General features: G+C 41.5%; 1 protein-coding gene across 1 annotated transcript in view; it reads right to left on the bottom strand.

The window, feature by feature from the left end:
* The window catches only part of ZNF45 (zinc finger protein 45), a 59,800-nt gene extending 50,880 nt beyond the window's left edge, over positions 1 to 8,920 (bottom strand). Inside the window, 3 exon segments of the mRNA XM_064293497.1 lie at positions 263 to 324; positions 5,075 to 5,160; positions 8,724 to 8,920. Of these exon segments, the coding sequence (XP_064149567.1) occupies positions 263 to 324; positions 5,075 to 5,078 (66 nt within the window). The 5' untranslated portion in view covers positions 5,079 to 5,160; positions 8,724 to 8,920.
* Positions 8,921 to 21,487: the final 12,567 nt, after the last annotated feature.

The raw sequence follows: 21,487 nt of genomic DNA, 5'->3' as shown, positions 1-21,487 counted from the left end.
TAAGGAGAGTAGCAATCAAGTGGGAAATGTTTCATTGATACTGATTTTTCTACTCTTGTTTATGAAATTATAACAGATGACAAAGTCAAGAAAAAATTAAACTGCACTAACATAGAAAACAGCAAGCAAGCATCTAACACACAGCATGTCCTCAAATGTCTATTGCTCTCCTTAACCCTTACCAAGAAAGAGACACAAGATGTATCTAATATTTGAGAAATGAGATGACAACTTAAAACCTAGAAAGGCAAGCCCAACTCACCTTGAACTTGGTCATTTTGTCCTCCTGCTTCTGGGGAAGGGTAGCGCCTTGGGAATGCAGAACTAGGAAAGGAGAAAAAGCCATGAGAGTCTGATGGAGGATGTCACTAACCCATATGGCTTCTTTACGTGAAATAGCAAAGGTGCCCCTTCCTCTGTGTGGCTGCACCAGCAGTTGGCTTGATGAGCAGGCATGAGGTGGATTGCAGATTCCACTTACCCCTTCCTGTTGAGAGTCCCTGTGCAGTGAACAACCTGCCCAACCACATACCATGGCCCTATTACACATTCTCCTTGTAGCTCTCAGAGCATGATTCTGATTCTAGGGAGAGTGGGAATGGAAAGTAAAATACCCAGGTAAAGAGCGTAGTTTCTGGGGCTAAAATACCTGGGTTCATATCCTAGTGCTACTACTAATCAGCTGCAAAATCTTGGACAAATTATTAATATCTCTGTGCCTTAATTCTTTCATCTGTGAAATGGGGAAATAAACAATTTTTATTTCATTGCTGTCAGGTGCCATCAAGTTGGTTCTGATTCATAGTGACCCCAAGTACCACAGAACAAAACACTGCCTGGTCCTGCCTAAGTTCGAACCCATTGTTGCAGTCACTGTGTCAATCCACTTTGTCAAAGGCCTTCCTCTTTTTCACTGACCCTCTATTTTACCAAGCATGATGTCCTTCTCCAGGGACTGGTTCCACCTGATAACATGTCCGAAGTACACGAGATGAAGTCTTGCCACTCTCGCTTCTAAGAAGGACTCCGGCTATACTTCTTCCAAGACAGATTTCTTCATTCCTCTGGCAGTCCACGGTATATTCAATATTCTTCACCAATACCATTATTCAAAGGCATCAATTCATCTTCAGTCTTCCTTATTCATTGTCCAGTTTTCGCATGTATATGAGATGATTGAAAATACCATGGCTTGGGTCAGGTGCACCTTACTCCTCAAGGTGACATCTCATAGGATTGTTGTAAGGATTTGTAAGTAAATAGGCAGAGAGCACAAAGAACACTTTCAGGCTACCTTATTTCTTAGTAGCTGCAGAAAAGCAGGTAATATTCAGTAACATAAAACTCCTCATAAATGTTTTCTATCTATGGAGACTTTAGAGGTATGGCTCTATCACATGAAAATCACCTTTAAACTCTGAAATATCTGTCATTCTCTCTGGATTGTCAGCCTTAATTTGATGCTTTTGCAGTGTTTAAGATTACATATAAGGCCATTTTTTTAAATATATAAAACCTTGTTACTTTGTTTAACAAAAAAAATACCCACTACCGTTGAGTCAATTCCAACTCAGAGTGACCCCACAGGGTTTCCAAGGCTGTAAATTTCTATGGAAGCAGACTGCCACATCGTTCTCCTGCAGAGCCGCTGGTGGTTTCGAACTGACAACCTTTTGGTTACCAGTCAAGCACCTTAACCACGACACCACCAGGGGTCCATTGTTAACAGTAGGGTCTTAAAGGCTCTTATCACAGAGATAAAGAAAAATTAATAAAAGCCTGTGACTCTGCAAGATTTATTTAACTATAAATTTGATAATTGTCATGGATTCAATTGTGTCCCCCCAAAATATCTGTCAACTTAGCTGGGTCATGATTCTCAGTATTGTGTGATCGTCTACCGTTTTATGAGATTTTCCAATATGTTGTAAATCCTATCACTATGATGTAATGAGATGGATTAGCAGCAGTTATATTGATGAGGTCTATAAGATTTGTGTCTTAAGCCAATCTCTTTTGCGATATAATAGAGAGAAACACGCAGAGACATGGAGACCTCATACCACCAAGAAAGCAATGTGGGAGCACAGCACGTCCTTTGGACCTGAGGTTCCTGCGCTGAGATGCTCCCAGACCAAGGAAGACAGATGACAAGGGCCTTCCTCTGGAAATGACAGAGAGAGAAAGCCATGCCTGGAGCCGATGCCCTGAATTCGGACTTCTAGCCTACTGGACTGTGAATAAACTTCTCTTTGTTAAAGCCATCCACATATGCTATTTCTGTTACAGCAGCACTAGATGACTAACACAATAATCAATATCTGATTTAATTGAACAAGCTATAGCAATCAAAGTAACAAAAACAATTGTAGGGTTTAACATTAAGTAGGTACTAGGTAGGAGTCCCTGGGTAGCACAAATGTTAACCAGCACTTGGCTACTAACCAAAAGACAGGTGGTTTGAGTCCACCCAGAGGTGTCTTAAGAGAAAGGCTTGGCAATCTACTTCTGAAATATCAGTCTTGAAAACCCTATAGAGCACAGTTCTACTCTGAAACACATGGGGCTGCCATGAGTTGGTACTTGATGGCAACTGGTAAGGCACTAAGTACATGTTAGAGACCTTGCAAAGCGCTTGATATGCATTGTTTCATTAAAGTACCACACACATCCCTGCTAAGAAGCTACTGTTGTACAAGTGAAGTCAGAACCCTGGTGGCATAAAGAGCTCAGCTATTAACCGAAAAGTCAGTGGTTCAAATCCACCAGCTGCTCCTTGGAAATGCTATGGGGCACTTCTACTCTGCCCTGTGTGGTCACTATGAGTCAGAACCGACTCCACAGCAACAGGTTTTTCAACGGGTTATACTAGTTATGTGACCTTGGTTCAATCACCTAAGCTTCTGTGCTATCCTCAGCTCCAAAAAAAGGAGATAGTCACTGAACGTGAGTCAGAGCATTATCGTGGGAAATACATGAGCTAATTTACATTACACCTTTGGTATGGTACCTAGAGAGTTCTCAATAAATGATGATCTTCATCAAATGATGATGACTGTTGTTCCCATTTAATAGTTGAGGAAGCTAAGGCTTAGTGAGGTCAAGAGGCAGGGGAGGGACCTGAATCCAGCTCCCATGCCAGTTCCAGCATTCCAAATCTTGTCTCTTTGTTGCTTCTAAAGACAAAAATGAGCAGATGAAAGTTGGGGGGATCCTCACATCTGGAACAGTGTCTAGCATCTTGAACATTTAATATAAGTCACTAAAAAAAATAAAATTAATTAAAGTCCCTGGGTGGTGCAAATAGTTAATGTGCCCAGGTCCTAACTGAAAGGTTAAAGGTTCGAGTCCACCCAGAGGCGCCTCGGAAACCCTATGTTGCACAGTTCTATTCTGACACACATGGGCTTCCAGCAACTGGTATTATCAGTCAGCCCTTCTACTTCATATAGAATAACTCTATTATGGAAAAGTGCAGGGTAAAACTTTCCAATCTTAGGAGAAATACCCCTTCACAATTTGTAATTCACTTTGTTCTGGCTTTGTATTTGCCCAGCAAATATATTTGTGTGGCAGAAAGATCTGACTGTTCACGATACTGAGTGAAAAGAGCACTGGACCTGGTAAGGCTCTAGGTGCCCTGCTTGTTTCTGATGGCAGCATCCAGAAGGGTCCCTTTTCTAGGCCTGAGTGTCCAGAGCTTGTCAAGCCCTCTCATGCCTTTGCTGAGGCCATTCCCGCTGTCTAGAGGAATCTTTTGTCCTTGCTTCTTCTGGAGGACTTCCACTTGCTCTTAGAAGCACTCTTCACATGTTGCTTCTGGGAAACTTTCCATCACCTCCAGCGGAAAGAGGGTAGTGAGTAAACTAACCATCTGTTTTGCCTGCCAGGTGATTAACGCTTTTTCAGCTTTATACCCCAAGCACCTAACAGCGCAGTACCTGTAACATAGTAATTGCTCAGCAATGAAAGAATGAATGAACCCAACTTTAGACAGACAGACAAAGGAGCATAGAAAGACTGCACTTGTTTGTCCAGTCTCTGAGTTGTAAAATTCTGAGGCTGATCCTAGTTGGGAGGAGCTGGAAAGTAGAGGTTTTAGTTCCCAATTTTTTTTTTTTCTCAAGGTTTCCCACAATATTTGCTGTCCTTGTGCAAGATCAAGGCCATTTTTGGGAGGGAAAGAATTCACAATAGGGCTAAACCACGGACAATTCATAAGGCAGAGCCTCAGGGTATTTTTTATTTTTTTATTGTGCTTTCTGTGAAAGTTTACAAATCAAGTCAGTCTCTCATACAAAAATTTATATACCTTGCAATGTACTCCTAGTTGCTCTCCCCCAATGAGAGAGCACACTTCTCTCCACCCTGTATTCCCCGTGTCCATTTAGCCAGCTCCTGTGTCCCTCTGCCTTCTCATCTCCCCTACAGACAGGAGCTGCCCACATAGTCTCATGTGTCTACTTGAGCCAAGAAGCTCACTCGGAGTATTTTTAATTATACAATCTTCTGCTCTTCAAAGTCAGTACCTACATGGATCCCTGTTACAGAATCCGCAGGATGTGTCCACCAAAGTATTGAGAACCACTATTTATTTCATTGCCTGCATAATTTACACTGGACAAGCCTATTTATTAATTCATTAATAAATGAGTTTATTAATTCAACAAAAACTCTACTACAAAGGGATACAACTCCCCAGTTTCAAACTGCTCACAGTCTAGTGATTTGGAAAACACTCCTAGGTGTCAGAGTAGAGTAGTCCATAGGGTCCTTTGGAAGCTCAAGGAATGGGCCCCTCAGTCTACACAGAAGTAGAGGGGTTCCTACATAAATGTGGCTTCAGCTGAGCCCTGGAGCACGACTGAACTATATTAGCCCCAAAGCAGCAGAATCACTGAAAAATGGCAAGAGAGGGAGGACAAACAAGAGGCAAACAAGAGGCAGAAGAATACTGGTAGGAAGGCAGTGTTCGAGCCCCGTAGATCTGCAAATTTCTATTTTGTTCTCTAATTCCAAGCTGTAACGCCTGGTTCCTAGCTGCCTGCTGGACAGCTACGTGAACAACACTTACTCATTGACTAACTCCTCTCTGCCAACTTTGTTCTGGGCCCTCTGAGAAGAATGTGACTAGGTCCATGAAACAGAGGTACCTGCAACCTAAAGGGAGAGAGATAAGAGATTAAGAGCTGTAGGCCAGTGGCAAGCACAACTCTAGGGGATCAAAGAAAATCCTTCATATTCCTTCCCAAGCTGCAACTTTTTCTACCTTTCTCACATAGCCACTATTCTCCTACTTGCCAAAAGTGAAAACCATAGAGCTGAGGTTGGCCTCTCCCCTCCCTTGGCCTCTATACATAAATAATTTATGATAATCAGTGTTAAGTCCTACTGACCCAATGTCTGGGTTTGCTTTAAAATGCTTAAGAGAAAAAAAACGTGTGTGGGGATAAGGGAAGCAACAAGTCTAGCCAGGATTTAAGCTGGGTGGGTTTTCTGATTTGTTTTGTTTTTTAAATATTACATAGGGTTTATTATATTATACTTTCTACATTTGCGTATGTCTGGAAATTTCCATAGTAAAGAGTCAAGGGGAAATGGAACAACCAGAACACAATTAAAGAGAATGTTGACACACTGTGAAATGTAACTAATGTCACTGAACCATTTTTAAGAAATTGTCAAATAGGAACTTAATTTGCTGTGTAAACTTTCACCAAAAACACAAGAAAATATTATTTAAAAAAAAAAAAAAAAGAGTTAAGGGGATAAAACTCACTTTGAATAGTGTGATAACAATTTTATAAAACACAAATAAATAAATATATACTTTTTTTAATCAGAAATTTGTTGTTGTTCTTGTTAGGTGCCGTCAAGTCGGTTCCGACTCATAGTGACCCTACGCACGACAGAACGAAACACTGCCTGGTCCTGAGGCGTCCTTACAATCATTGTTATGCTTGAGCTCATTGTTGCAGCCACTGTGTCAATCCACATTGTTGAGGGTCTTCCTCTTTTCCACTGACCCTGTACTCTGCCAAGGCTGATGTCCTCCTCCAGGGACTGATCCCTCCTGACAACATGTCCAAAGTATGTAAGACACAGTCTCGTCATCCTTGTCTCTAAGAAGCATTCCGGCTGTACTTCTTCTAAGCAGATTTGTTCGTTCTTTTGGCAGTCCATGGTATATTTAATATTCTTCGCCAACACCACAATTCAAAGGCGTCAATTCTTCTTCGGTCTTCCTTATTCATCGTCCAGCTTTCACATGCATATGATGTGATTAAAAATACCATGGCTTGGGTTAGGCGCACCTTAGTCTTCAAGGTGACATCTTTGCTCTTCAACTCTTTGAAGAGGTCCTTTGCAGCAGATTCACCCAATGCAATGCGTCTTTTGATTTCTTGACTGCTGCTTCCATGGCTGTTGATTGTGCATCCAAATAAAATGAAATCCTTGACAACTTCAATCTTTTCTCCGTTTATCATGATGTTGCTCATTGTTCCAGTTGCATAAAATAATTATCTTTATCCTAGTATTATGGGTAATTTTTTTTTATTGCGCTTTAACTGAAAATTTACAATTCAAGTCAGTTTCTCATATAAAAACTTATACACACGTTGTTATGTGACCCTAGCTGCTCTCCCCCTAATGACACAGCACACTCCTCTTCACCCTGTATTTCCCATGTTCATTCAACCAGCTTCTGTCCCCCTCTACCTTCTCATCTCGCCTCCAGGCATGAGCTGCCCACACAGTTTCATGTGTCTACTTGAGCTAAGAAGCACACTTCTCACCAGTATCATTTTCTGCCCAATAGCCCAGTCCAATCCCCGTCTGAAGAGTTGGCTTTGGGAATGTTTCCAGTTTTGGGCTAACAGAGGATCTGGGGACCATGACCTCCAGGGTCCCTCTAGTCTCACTCAGGCCATTAAGTCTGGTCCTTTTATGAGAATCTGAGGTCTGAATCCCAATTTTCTCCTGCTCCATCAGGGATTCTCTGTCGTGTTCCCTGTCAGGGCAGTGAACGGTGGTAGCTGGGCACCATCTTTTTCTGGTCTCAGGCTGATATAGTCTCTGGTTTATGTGGCCCTTAGTATTATGGGTAATTCTTAATGCTTTTCTTTATTTCTGTATTTTCTGAATTCTCTGAAATAAGCATATATATCTTCTATATCAGAATATGAACTATTAAGTATTGTTTGAAATAAAATTAGATGAAAATGTTTTTAAAATTTTATAGAAAAACCCAACTCACTAACCTTGCTTTCAAAATACAACTTACTTCCCCAGCTGGACCCCAAATGACTCCTCTGCAGCCAGTTTCCTGGGGTTGAATATTTACATAGATTGTTTTTCTATTTTGCTTCTTAATTCCAATTTTGGTATACTAGACTATAGGCCCAAGGATATCCAAAGATTTAAGAAACACAAGCTTCAGGCTCAAATTCCACTGCTGTTAATAACAGTATGACCTTAAGCTCTGTCTCCATTTCCTCATCTGTAAATAGGGGTAAAAATAGTACTCACCTCATTGGGCCTTTAAGGTTCAATATATTAATTTTTATAAAGCCCTTAGAATGATACTTAGCACACAACTGGTTAACTATCATCACTACTACTCATGCCCAGTAGACATCTCACATAGTCTTCTACCTATTCAACAATATCTGAACACTTCTGTAACAGAAACGTTTTCTAATGAGTGAAGTAACTTTTCCCACTCAGAACAGAAAAAAGGAAGAGGATGCTAATCTGTAACCGTGAGCCTCTCTTGCCAGGAGCCCTGGGTTCATTCCCTCCTCCTCTAAACAGCCCTCTGAGAAATCTGGATAGAGGAATGAAAGGAGACTGGGTCCCTGCGTCTGTGTCTGGGAAAAAACACAGAGGTTACCCCACCTGGAGGCGATGCAATCCTTAAAAAACAGATTACAAGTAGTCCAGGAAATGTCCCCTTTGCTGCAGGGATCAGAGTGAAAAGCCAGTGGGACTTGGCGGGGCTTCCAGAGAACGGGATATTTTCTGGTTATTATATTAGAGTTAATACTAGCAAAGAAGCCCTAGTGCCGAAATGATTAAATGCTTGGCTACTAACCGAAAGGTCGGCGGTTGAAACCCACCAACAGCTCCCCCCGGAAGGGGAGGGGGACATCTGGCGATCTGCTCCCCTAAAGATTCCAGCCTAGAAAATCCCGTGAGGCAGTTCCGGTCTGTCGAGTAGGGTCGCTGAGGCGGAGCCCATTCCACCGGCACATAACAATAACAATATTAGAAATCAACGCTTTGTCACACGCCAGCACTGTTCTAAACGTTTTACTTGTATTATCTCATTACTTCTCAAATAAAAACGTATTAGGTAAGTACTCCTAATATCCCTTTTTACAGAAGAAAACACTGCGACACAGAGAGATTAAGCTGTTACCCAACATCATGCCACTAAGAAGTAGCAGAGCGTATGAAACACTGGCAGTGGGGACGGGGAGGCAGGCCGGGCAGCCGAGAGCCCAGAGGACCCCAAACCCTGCACAACCCGGGGACGTGCAAACTGTCCCAAGAGCCAACACGCTCCACCGTGGGGAACGCAAGCAGCCGTCCCTAGCCCTTAACCCAACCCTCCGCCGCTGACTGCCGCTCCCGTCCCAGTGAACACGGGTCGGTTCCGCTAATCTTACAACTGGGCCATAAAAGTTTAAAAGGATAACGGGGTTCAGGGGCTCACTCACCTCTAGGAAAGGCACCAAGGCCGGGAACCTAACCTGGAGCGAAAGGGCCTCCGACTACTCAGAGCTCCTGGACTACATTTCCCAGAATCCCTAAGAGCAACACGCGCCACTGCCCCGCCCCTTGGGGCGGACGTGTCGGCTCCAATACCTGCCAAACCAAACCAAACAAACCCGTTACCATGGAGCACGTTCCGACTCATAGGGAACCTATAGGACAGAGTACGACTGCCCCTTACGGTTTCCAAGGAGCGCCTGGTAGAATGGAACTGCAGACGTTTCGGTTAGCAGCCCTAGCTCTTAACCAGCAACCTGTATAAAACTTCCCAGAATCCCTGAGTGGAACAGGTTCCCTATTCTCGCCCTCGGGTAGAGGAAATGCCTCCAAACACGCAGACCTCTGGATTACATTTTCCTATTTTCTTAGCGGAGCGAATAAAACGGGTGCACTTTTCCGGAGTGGAAGTGCCCCCAACCACAGGGCGCATCTGGACTACACGTCCCAGAATTCTCTGTAGGGCTTTCCCGCCAATCCGCAATTTTCCTTTAAGAATTAGCCAGTAGAGTCTCAATCAGTTATCGAGGCATACAAAATTCTGGCTTGTTTTTTTCTCACCTTTCCCCTTTTGCACATCACTGACGCTGAAATTTGAAAAGGAAATGAAAATAATTATAACAACGTATGATGTATGAATTAAAAATAGAGATCTTAAAAGGGATCTGATTGATAATTGTATCTCTGATAATGGTTTAATATACGGCACATATAAAGGACTTCTCAAAAAAAGACAAACCACTCAATCAAAAAATGGGCAAAGGACATGAACAGACATTCACTAACGAATACGAGTGGCCAATAACCACATGAAAAGTGGCTCAACGTCATTAGCCTTTAGGGAAATACAAATAAAGACCATAACGAGGTATGAATTCACAACCATTAGAATGGCTATTAACAGAAAACAAATGTTGGCAATAATCTGGAGAAATTGGAAACCTCATCCATTGACATTGTTCTTAGGTGCCATCGAGTTTATTCCAAATTATACCAACCCTCTACGTACAAGAGAACAAAATACTGCCCAGTCCTGCACCATCCTCACAATCATTACATGTTTGAGCCCATTGTTGCAACCACTGTGTCCATCCATCTCGTTGAGGGTCTTGCTCTTTTTCACTAACTCTCTATTTTACCAACCATGTGTCTTTCTCCAAAGACTAGTCCCTCCTGATAACATGTCCAAAGTATGTGAGACCAAGTTTCGCCGTTCCTTGCTTCTAAGGAGCATTCTGGCTGTACTTATTCCATGACAGATTTGTTTGTTCTTCTGATTGTCCATGGTATATTCAATATTCTTCACCAAGAACATAGTTCAAAGGCATCAATTCTTCAGTGTTATTCACTATCCAGCTTTCACATGCATATGAGGCGACTGAAAACACCATGGCTTGGGTCAGGTGCACCTTAGTCCTTAAAGTGAAATCTTTGCTTTTTAATGCTTTAAAGAAATCTCTTGCAGCAGATATGGCCAATGCAATGCACTGTCTGATTTCCCGACTGCTGCTTCCGTGGGTGTTGATTGGGGATCCAAGTAAAATGAAATCCTTGACAATTTCAATCTTTTCTCTCTTTATCATGATTTTGCCTGTTGGTATACCTGGGAGGATTATTGTTTTACATTGAGGTGTAATCCAAACTGAAGGCTGTGGTCTTTGATCTTCATCAGTAAGTGCTTCAAGTCCTCTTCACTTTCAGTAAGCAAGGTTCTGTTATTGCATATCAAAGGTCTTTAATGAGTCTTCCTCCAATTTTGATGCCCTAGTCTTCATATAGTCTATCTTCTCAGATTATTTGCTCAGCATTGTTGCTGTTGTTGTTAGGTGCTGTTGAGTCGGTTCTGACTCGTAGCGACCCTATGCACAACGGAATGAAACATTGCCCGGTCCTGCACCATCCTCAGTCCTTTGAGGACAACTACTTCGCCTTTGACTCTTACTCTTTAGTTGCAGTCTTTTTGACCTGCTTTTGTTTTTTTGGAAAGGGGGTGTAAAATGGCCATAGTAGAAGCAACAGTAATACCAAAACCAAATGCACTGCCATTGAGTCAATTCTGACTCATAGTGACTCTATAGGACAGAGTAGAACTGTCCCACAGGGTGTCCAAGGTTATGAATCTTTACCGAAGCAGACTGCCACATCTTTCTCCTGTGGAGCAGCTGGTGGGTTCGAACCGCTGATCTTTCAGTTAGGAGCTGAGAGCTTTAAACACTGTGCCACCAGGACTCCACAGTAGCAATAGAACCTGTCTAACTTCAGGCGGGATAATGAGAATCAAGATCAGCCCAAGGCTGATCCCTATAAGGTGGAGGTCAGATACTCCTTCACTCTCCAAACTTTTCACCAATTCTGACACCAACTGTTCCTCCCAGAGCTGTCTCTACTTTTCTTCTGGATTTCATAATCCATTGCAATGGCCACAGAGCATTCACAGACCATACTTACAATTAAGTGGTTTATTAAGGAACAGGGTACAACTTGGGATCAGGATCAACAGGCTACAACTCAGGATCTAGATCAGGAAGCATGTAGGCAAAGTCTCACTTCTTCAGTGCAGGACAGCTCTTTCAGATCCTCTCAGCTGAGTAGGCCTCTTCTCGGCCCCCTGAGGACAGGCTCCTCTCAGTCCCCTCAGAAGAGACTTCTCTTGGCGTCTGTCACTGACAGCTCTATAGCTGGGCCTCATATGGACCTGTCACCACAAAGTCCTTATCTGTTTCAAGACATGGCACTCCTACCAGAGCACAAACTGACCAATCCCATGTTGGTAGGCCCCAGACACTTCATTTGCACAGTACTTATGGCTGAGCTACAACTCCCTCTATTTGCATCATCTATTGACCATTCCCTGCAGGGTGCATACCAACTGCAGTCAGGCTGCTGCCCAGTACGAGATAAAAAGTATCAAATCAAGTTGTTTACAATTTACACAGGAAATGTCAACCAACCCAGACAAAAGTTACAAAGTCTCTGGGCTGGAAAAATAGGCAAAGGTAACTCCTGATGTATAGGGGGGAAATCTCTCAAGCTATTTTTCCAAAGAACCAAGGCAAAAGGCCAAATAAAGGAACTTGTTTCAACACAGGGAGATATGTGTTAAATTGGGGGTCATGTGAGCTGACACCTTAAAATGGTTATGTTTTAAGCTATAGACTTTATAAAAGCAAAGAACATATTTACTGTTATTTCTATTTGTTATTCTGTGTAGATAGGATACTCATCTAGGATTTGACATGGCATCAGCTGGACAATGTTCAAATATTTACAATACTCCTGTGTAATATTCTTGTCAAAAAATGAACCTGAATCTAATCTAGGCTTGAAATCTAACTTCTATTTACCATAAAAAAAAAAAAAAGTAATAAGAGTTGGGGAAAAAAATTAATGACACTACAAGGAATCACACAGACCAAACTTCTTGTTAGGTGCTGTCGATTTGATTCCGATTCATAGCGACCTTATCGAAATACTGCTCGGCCCTGCGCCATTCTCACAATCCTTCTTACGCTTGAGCCCATTGTTATAGCCACTGTATCAATTCATCTCATTAAAGGTCTTCTTTTTCACTGACCCTCTACTTTACCAAGCATGGTGGCCTTCTCCAGGTATTGGCCCTTCTGATAACATGTCCAAAGTATGAGAGATGTAGTCTCCACATCCTTGCTTCTAAGGAGTATTCTGGTTGTACTTTTTCCAAGACAGATTTCTTCGTTCTTTTGGCAGTCCATGGTATATTCAATATTCCTCGCGAACACAACTCAAAGGTATCAATTCTTCTTCGGTCCTCCTTATTCATCATTTAGCTTTCACATGCATATGATGTGATTGAAAACACCATGGCTTGGGTCTGACACACCTTAGACTTCGAGGTGACATTTTAGCTTTTTAACACTTTAAAGAGGTCACCTGCAGCAGATTTGCCCAATGCAATGCATCTTTTGATTGATGACTGCTGCTTCTGTGGGTGTTGATTGTGGAGCCAAGTAAAATGAAACCTTGATAACGTTTGTCTTTTCTCCGTTTATCATGATGTTGCTTACTGGTCCAGTTGTGAGAATTTTTGTTTTCTTTATGTTGAGGTGTAATCCATACAGAAGGCTGTGGTCTTTGAACTTCTTCAGTAAGTGATTCAAGTCCTTTTCACTTTCAGCAAGTAAGGTTCTGTCATCTGCGTATCGCAGGTTGTTAATGAATCTTCCTCTGATCCTGACGCCCCATTGGTCTTCATATAGTCCAGCTTCTCAGATTATTTGCTCAGCATACATATTGAATAAGTATGGTGAAAGGATACTACCCTCATGCACACTTTACCTGAAGCTTTGTTTTTCACCAATGCCTTCAGCGTAGCTTGGACTTCTTCCTTCAGTACCATCGGTTCCTGATCAAATGTTACCTCCTGAAATGGTTGACCATCCAACAATTCTTTTTGGTATAGTGACTCTGCGTATTCCTCCTATCATCTTTTGATGCTTCGTGTGTCGATTAATTTTTTTCCCCATAGAAGCTTTCAGTATTGCAACTCAAGGCTTGAATTGTTTCTTCAGTTCTTCTACCTTGAGAAATGCTGAGCATGTTCTCCCCTTTTGGTTTTCTATCTCCAGGTCTTTGAACATGTCATCATAATACTTTACTTTGCCTTCTTGAGCTGCCCTTTGAAATCTTCCGTTCAGCTCTTTTACTTCAACTAGGCCAGGGTCTGACTGTAGATCAGATCATCAATTAATCATGTACAAGTTCAAGTTGAAACCAAAGAAAATTAGAACAAGTCCATGAGAGCCAAAATAGGGCCTTGACTATATCCGACCTGAATTTAGAGCGTATCTCAGAAATAGATTTGACGTGTTGAAAATGACCAAAGATCAGACGAGCTGTGGAATGACATCAAGGACATCATACATGAAGAAAGCAAGAAGTCATAAAAAAGACAAGAGAGAAAGAAAAGACCTAAATGAATGTCAGAAGAGACTCTGAAACTTGCTCTTGAACGTCAAGTTGCTCAGCATACAGATTGAACAAGTGCAGTGAAAGGAAACAACCTTGATGCATAACTTACCTGACTTTAAACCATGCAGTATTCCCTTGTTCTGTTTGAATGACTGCCTCTTGGTCTAAGTACAGGTTTCTCTTGAGCACAATTAAATGTTCTGGGATTCCCATTCTTTGCAATGTTTTCCATAATTTCTTACGATCCACGCAGTTGAATGCCTTTGCATAGTCAGTAAAACACAGGTAAACATCTTTCTGGCATTCTCTGTGTTCAGCCGGGATCCTTCTGACATCAACACTGATGTCCATTGTTCTGCATTGTTTTTTGAATTTGGCTTGAATTTCTGGCAGTTTCCTGTCAACGTACTGTTTTACTACTTTTGAATGATCTTCAGCAAAATTTTATTTGTGTGTGATATTAATGACATTGTTTGATAATTTCTGCATTCCGTTGGATCTTTTTTCTATGGAATGGGTACAAATATGGGCCTCTTTCAGGTGGTTGGCCAGGTAGCTGTTTTTTAGCATAGATGAGTGAGCACTTCCAATGTTGAATTCCTTTGTTGAAACATCTCCATTGGTACTCCATCAATTCCTGAAGCCTTGTTTTTCACCAATGCTTTCAGTGCAGTTTGGACGTCTTTCAGTACATTTGGTTCTTGATCATATGCTACCTCCTAAAAGGGTTGAATGTCAACCAATTCTTTTTGGTACTGTGACTCTGTATTCATTCCATCTTCTTTTGATGCTTCCTGCATCATTTAATGCACTACACATCTGTCAGTTTATCATAGTGTGGGGGCTGGCTTGTTGCTGTGATACTGGAAGACATGCCATCTGTATTTCAAATACCAGCAGGGTCACCCTTGGTGGACAGGTTTCAGCAGAGTTTCCAGACTAAGACAGAGTTGGAAAAAGGACCTGGCAGTCTACTTCTGAAGAAAATTGGCTAGTGAAAACCTTATGAATAGCAGCAGAACATTGCCTGATATAGTGCCTGAAGATGAGCCCCTCAGGTTGGATGGCACTCGAAATACAACTGGGGAAGAGCTGCCTCCTCAAAGAAGAGCTGACCTTAATGACATGGATGAAGTAAAGCTCAGGACCTCATTTGCTGATGTGGCATAAGTCAAAAGGAGAAGAAACAGCTGCAAACATCAATTAATAATCAGAACACGGAATGTATGATATATGACTCTAGGAAAATTGGAAGTCATGAAAAATGAAATAGAATGCATAAAGATCAATGCCATAGGCATTAGTAAGCTGACATGGACTGGTATTGGCTATTTTGAATCAGACAATCATATGGTCTACCAGGACAACTTGAAGAGGAATGGGGTTGCATTCATTGTCAAAAAGAACATTTCAAGATTTATCCCGAAGTACAACCCTGTCAGTGTTTGGATGATATCCATATACCTACAAGGGAGACCAGTTAATAAGACTATTATTCAAACTTACACCGACCACTAATGCCAAAAATGAAGAAATTTAAGATTTTACCAACTTCTGCAGCCTGAAATTGACCAAACGTGTAATGAAGATGCAAGACAGATTGAAATGTGAAAGTCAGAAACAAAGGATCGGTAGTTGGAAAATAAGGCCTTGGTGATAGAAATGATACCAGAGATCTCATGGTAGAACTTTGCAAGACCAATGACTTCTTCCTTGCAAATACCTTTTTCAAAAACATAAACAGCGACTATACACATGGACCTTGCTGGATGGAATACAAAGGAATCAAATTGAGTGCATATATAGAGACAGATGATGTAAAAGTTCAATATCATCTCTCAGAACAAGGCCAGGGGCCAACTGTGGAACAGACCATCAATTGCTCACATGCAAGTTCAAATTCAAGTTGAGGATGGTTAGAACAAGTACATGAGAGCCAAAGTATGACCTTGAGTATATCCCACAAGAATTCAGAGACCATTTCAAGAACAAATTTGACATGTTGAACGCTAATGACCGAAGACCAGGAGAGTTGTGGAATGACATCAAGGACATCCTACATGAAGCAAGAGGTCATTAAGAAGACACGAAAGATAGAAAAGACCAAAATGGATGTCAGAAGAGACTCTGAAACTTGCTCTTGAACATCGAGTAACTAAAGCAAATCGAAGAAGTAAAAGAGCTGAACAGAAGATTTCAAAGGGCAGCTTGGGAGGACAAAGTAAAGTATCACGGTATGGGCAAAGACTTGGAGTTAGAAAACCAAAAGAGAAGAACACACTTGGCATTTCTCAAGCTGAAAGGACCGAAGAAAAACTCAAGCCTTGAGTTGCAATATTGAAGGATTCTACTGGGAAAATATTAAACAATGCAGGAAAAATCAAAAAATGATGGAAGGAGTACACAGAGTCACTATACCAAGAAGAATTGGTTGACGTTCAGCCATTTCAGGAGGTAGCATATGATGAGGAACCAGTGATATTGAAGGAAAAAGTCCAAGCTGCACTGAAGGGATTAGTGAAAAACAAGGCTGCAGGAATTGATGAAATACCAAATGAGATATTTCAAGAAACAGATGCAGCACTTGAAGTGGTCAGTCGTCTATGCCAAGAAATTCGGAAGACAGCTACCTGGCCAGCCAAAAGGAGGAGATTCATGTTTATGCCTATTCCAAAGAAAGGTGATCCAATCAAATGTGGAAATCATCACACAATATCATTAATATCAAATACAAGTAAAATTTTGCAGATCATTCAAAAGCAACTGCAGCAGTACATCAACAGGGAGCTACCAGAAATTCAAGCCAGATTCAGAAGAGGGTGTGGAACCAGGGATATCACTGTTGATGTCAGCTGGATCATGGCCGAAAGCAGAGAATATCAGAAAGATGCTTACCTGTGTTTTATTGACTATGCAAAGTTCAACTGTGTGGATCCTAACAAACTATGGACTACATTGCAAAGAACGGGAATTCCAGAACCTTTAATTGTGCTCATGAGGAACCTGTACATAGACCAAGAGGCGGTCGTTCAAACAGAAGAAGGGAACACTGCGTTGTTTAAAGTCAGGAAAGGTGTGTTTCAGGATTGTATCCTTTTGCCATACTTATTCAATCTGTATGCTGAGGAAATAATCTGAAAAGCTGGATTACATGAAGAAGAATAGGGCATCAGGACTGGAGGAAGACTCGTTAAACAACCTGCGATATGCAGATGATAGAACCTTGCTTGCTGAAAGTGAAGAAGACTTGGAGCACTTATTAATGAAGATCAAAGACCACAGCCGTCAGTATGGATTACACCTCAACGTAAAGAAAACAAAAATCCTCACAACTGGACCAATGAGCAACATCATGATAAATGGAGAAAAGATTGAAGTTGTTAAGGATTTCATTTTACTTGGATCCACTTCAATACCCATGGAAGCAGCAGTCAAGAAATCAAAGGACGTGTTGCATTGGACAAATCTGCTGCAAAAGACCTCTTCGAAGTGTTAAAAAGCAAAGTGTTACCTTGAAGACTAAGGTGTGCCTGACCCAACCCATGGTGTTTCCAATTGCTTCATCTGCTATGTGAAAGCTGGACAATGAATAAGGAAGACTGAAGAAGAAATAACACCTTTGAATTATGGTGTTGGTGAAGAATACTAAATATACTAAAAAAAAAAAAAAATGGACTGCCAAAAGACGGAACAAGTCTATTTTGGAAGAAGTACAGCCAGAATGCCCCTTAGGAACAAGGAAGGCAAAACTTTCTGTCACATACTTTAGACATGTTATCAGGAGGGATCAATCCCTGGAGAAGGATATTATGCTTGGCAAAGCAGAGGGTCAGTGGAAAAAAGGAAGACCCTCAACGCGATGGATTGACTCAGACAGCTGCAACAGTAGGCTCAAGCATAACAATGACCGTGAGGATGGTGCAGGGCTGGGCAGTGTTTTGTTCCTTGTACCTAGGGTTCGTATGAGTCAGAACCGACTCGAGGGCACCTTACAACAACAAAGTTCTTTTTGATGATGAACGCAATGCCATTCTTCAACTTTTCATTTTCAGCATAGTATACTATTTTTTTTTTTTATACTGTAGGATTGATTCCAAATGGCCAATACCAGTGCATTTCAGCTCACTATGTCAAAGATACTGATGTTTTTGATTTCTTTCATTTTCAAAGACTTCCAATTTTCTTGGATTCATACCTTGTACATCTCACATCCCGACTGTTAATAGATGTTTGCAGCTGTTTCTTCTCATTTTGAGTTGTGCCATGTCAGTAAATGAAGGCCCTAAAAGCTTAGATCCATTCACATTATTAAGGCACATCCAAAATCCATAGGTCAGGCAGCAGGGCAGAGACTTCTGCAGGTTTACTTCTCAAGATTTGTAGGTCAGGTAGGAGGCCGGAGACTTCTGCAAGCTTATGCCCCAAGATCCATAGGTCAGGCAACAAGAAGAGTACAGAGTCTAAAGGGAGACAGAGAGAGCAAACTCTGCCAGAATACTTATTTATATTCTGGAGGCAGACCACACCCCCAAAGAAACCCCTTTCAATGGATTGGTTGATCACATCAGATACCATCATGGAAAGTGATTAGATTACATTACATTAAGGCATAGCAACCACACAGTATCTGGCCAAACCACTGAGAATCCACATAAAATTCACCATCACAACAACATATAGCTGGATCTTGGTTTTTAAATCAGGTCTGACAGTCTATGTCTTTTAATTAGTATATGTCTTAGTTTCTTAGTGCTGCTGTAACACAATACCACAAGTGGGTGGCTTTAAAAAACAGGAGCTTATTTTCTCACAGTTAAGGAGTCTACAATTCTGAATTCAGGGCACCAGCTATAGGGGAAGGCTCTCCTGATGTCAACTGTGTGGGAAGATCCTTGTCTCAGATTCTGTAGGTCTCGCATTGCTCAGTTCCTTGATGATCTTCACGTGGCATCTATCTTTCCTCTATTTGTCCTTCTGTGTCTAATTTTCTCTTCTTATAACTCACAAGTGATTACGACACACACTACAGTGATACAGCCTTGTTAACCTAACAGAAAACCTATTTCCTGACAGGATTACATCCACAGGTATAAGGAATAGGATTCTACACATTTTGGGGAGACACAATTCAATCTATAACACTACCCCAGAGCTGCCATTCTCTGGATGTCTGCAGTCTCAGAACGGTATTACAGAGACTTTGTAATTTCATAAATTAAGAATATATCCCTCAACATAAGTTTTGACCTCAGACCATGAATAGTATATCCAGCGTTATTACTGAAAACAGTGCTGTTAGATTGGATGACAGACATGGAATTTTGAGGATTACTGGCTCTGCAACAGCCCCTTGCAGTGCCACTAATGAGAATATTTTAGAGAAGGAAAAATCATAATTCAAAAAATTATTCCTTATTAGGTATATTTGAGGTTCTTCCTGGTACTGTGAAGCAAAAAGAATTTCCATCTCCCTCCCTAACACCCCATTCATCCATCTCAGTCCCTGCTGTCTATTTTTCCAGAATGGTGAGAGGTTCTATCAGAAGAAAGCCAAAAGAGGATTTAGAAGTTCAAGGTTGCCAGATTTTAGCAAAGTGATCAGGCCTTACCTAGGAAATGGAACTCTCATTTTGCATTTCATTGGTATATACACGGCAGAAGGCATTAATTATGTATAGCTTGAAATGTAGCAAGGTGTTCTGATAGGCAAATTGAATAGTCTTAAACATGCTCCTTGCCTTCTCCAAGCCAAGGTTTTCTCTTTAGAAAATGGAATTAACAATGCTGGACATAGAATTCAGCATGTGATTCTGTAACCAGACGAGGGTTCTTGTCCTGGCGTATTAGCCAATCGAAATAAGACGGATGCCACACCACCAATTGCAAGGCAAATAGGAAGTGGAAATTTATGGTTTGCGCAAACAAGGAACAACATGGGGCTTAGCAGCTCAAAGACCACGTGCTCGCTGTCTGAGGGGGTTTGGGAGCTTTTTATTTCCAACGGTGTCTGGGGGTTGGGTTTGGTGCCCAGAACTCTCTGCCCTTAGACCTCCCATGTCCACATTTGTAGGTCCAGATGTTGAATCATGTTGTGATGTTCAGGTCCAAGAACATATTGAGGACACAGCTCTTCAGGTCCCGCACATGCTCCAAAATCTTGGTTCGTGCATGCAGGGATTCTGACAACAAATTCAAACTGTGGTTAGGGCCACAGCATGGTCAGGTCAAACCACATTTAGAAGCCGTGGCTTGGTGGCCTGCGAGGGTCCGAGGGTAGTTTCAGCGGAGACTTCAATTCCTTAATCCTGGGTTGTCTCTTCTAAGCCAAACTACCTCTCCAAGTATAAATTACTTATTTAGCCAGGAGTTCCTTCACAGCACAGGAGAATGGAAGCCTTCTGCCTTAGTCATCTAGTGCTGCTGTAACAGAAATACCACAAGTGGATGGCTTTAACAAAGACAAATTTATTTCTTCACAGTAAAGTAGGCTAAAAGTCCAAATTCAGGGTGTCAGCTCCAGGGAGGCCTTCTCTCTCTATCGATCTTCTCATCAGTCTTCCCCCAGACTAGAAGCTTCTCTACTCAGGGGCCCTGGGTCCAAAGGACACGCTCGGCTCCCAGCATTGCTCTCTTGGTGGTATGAAGTCCCCCGTCTCTCTGTTTGCTTCTTTCTTTTATATCTCAAGAGATTGCCTCAAAACACAATCCAATCTTGTAGGTTGAATCCTGCCTCACTAACACAACTGCCGTATATCCTCCCTCACTAACATCATAGGGTTTACAGCATACAGGAAAATCACATAATACCGGAATCATGGCCCAGCCAAACCGATACACACATTTTTTTTGGCAGACAGAACTCAATCCATGACACCTACCTCTCCAAATCTAAGACGGTTACAAAAGCTGTCACCTTTTCCTTATCAAGCATGTCACTCTGAATCGTCTTTCTTACTTGAAAAGCTGTATTGCTTTGCGTTAAAAAAGCATTATTTTCCTTGAAAGATAAATCCATCTGAATGAAAATATCAAAAGGACTTGACAGATACATAGCATACCCTTTTTTACCCAAATCAGGAAGTAAAATTATTGTTCGAAGAAGGTACAACTTTCCTATCTTTATTTTATTGTTGAGAAGAATAAGGCTTATGGTCACTCACAATTGTAGAGTCATGTCACGGGCACACAATGTTCCATATTCAAGTAATCAAAATCACACATACCTAGTTCACAGAGTCATACACAGTTTCTCACTCAACAATTTTCTTCGCACAAGTGACTCCTGTTTGCATTCTCCATGAACGCACACATAAGAAAGCATACCTTCCAAAACATCACATAAATTTTAAGTCATAGTCCAAAAAAATCAACTCAGTTACAATCAAAAACATACAATCTTATACACAAAGACACAAACTCATAGGCTTCAAAAACTGCATCATAAAAAAAAAAATCATACATAATATATAATTTCACACACAGTCACTAAAGCACTCAAACTTTTTCTGATTCTTCCCAAAGAGTCTGCCAAATGGCTAAGTCAGCCCCATTCTGGGAGTTTTAATTGAGTGAATGGAAAGTTACTGTTGTTTGCTGTCAAGTGGATGTTGACTCATGGTGATCACAGGTGATGAGTAGAACTGCTCCAGAGGGGCTTCTTGGCTATAATCTTTATGGAAGCGATTAGCCTGATCTTTCTTCCCAGGAGCCACTGGGTGGGTTTGAAACAGCAACCTCTACATTAGCAGCCCATGCAAATGGCTCG

This window comes from Loxodonta africana, chromosome 11, assembly GCF_030014295.1.
Source record: "Loxodonta africana isolate mLoxAfr1 chromosome 11, mLoxAfr1.hap2, whole genome shotgun sequence".
Taxonomy (NCBI): Eukaryota; Metazoa; Chordata; class Mammalia; order Proboscidea; family Elephantidae; genus Loxodonta; species Loxodonta africana.
Note: the sequence above shows the minus strand (reverse complement) of the source record. Positions and strands in the feature narration are given on the sequence as shown.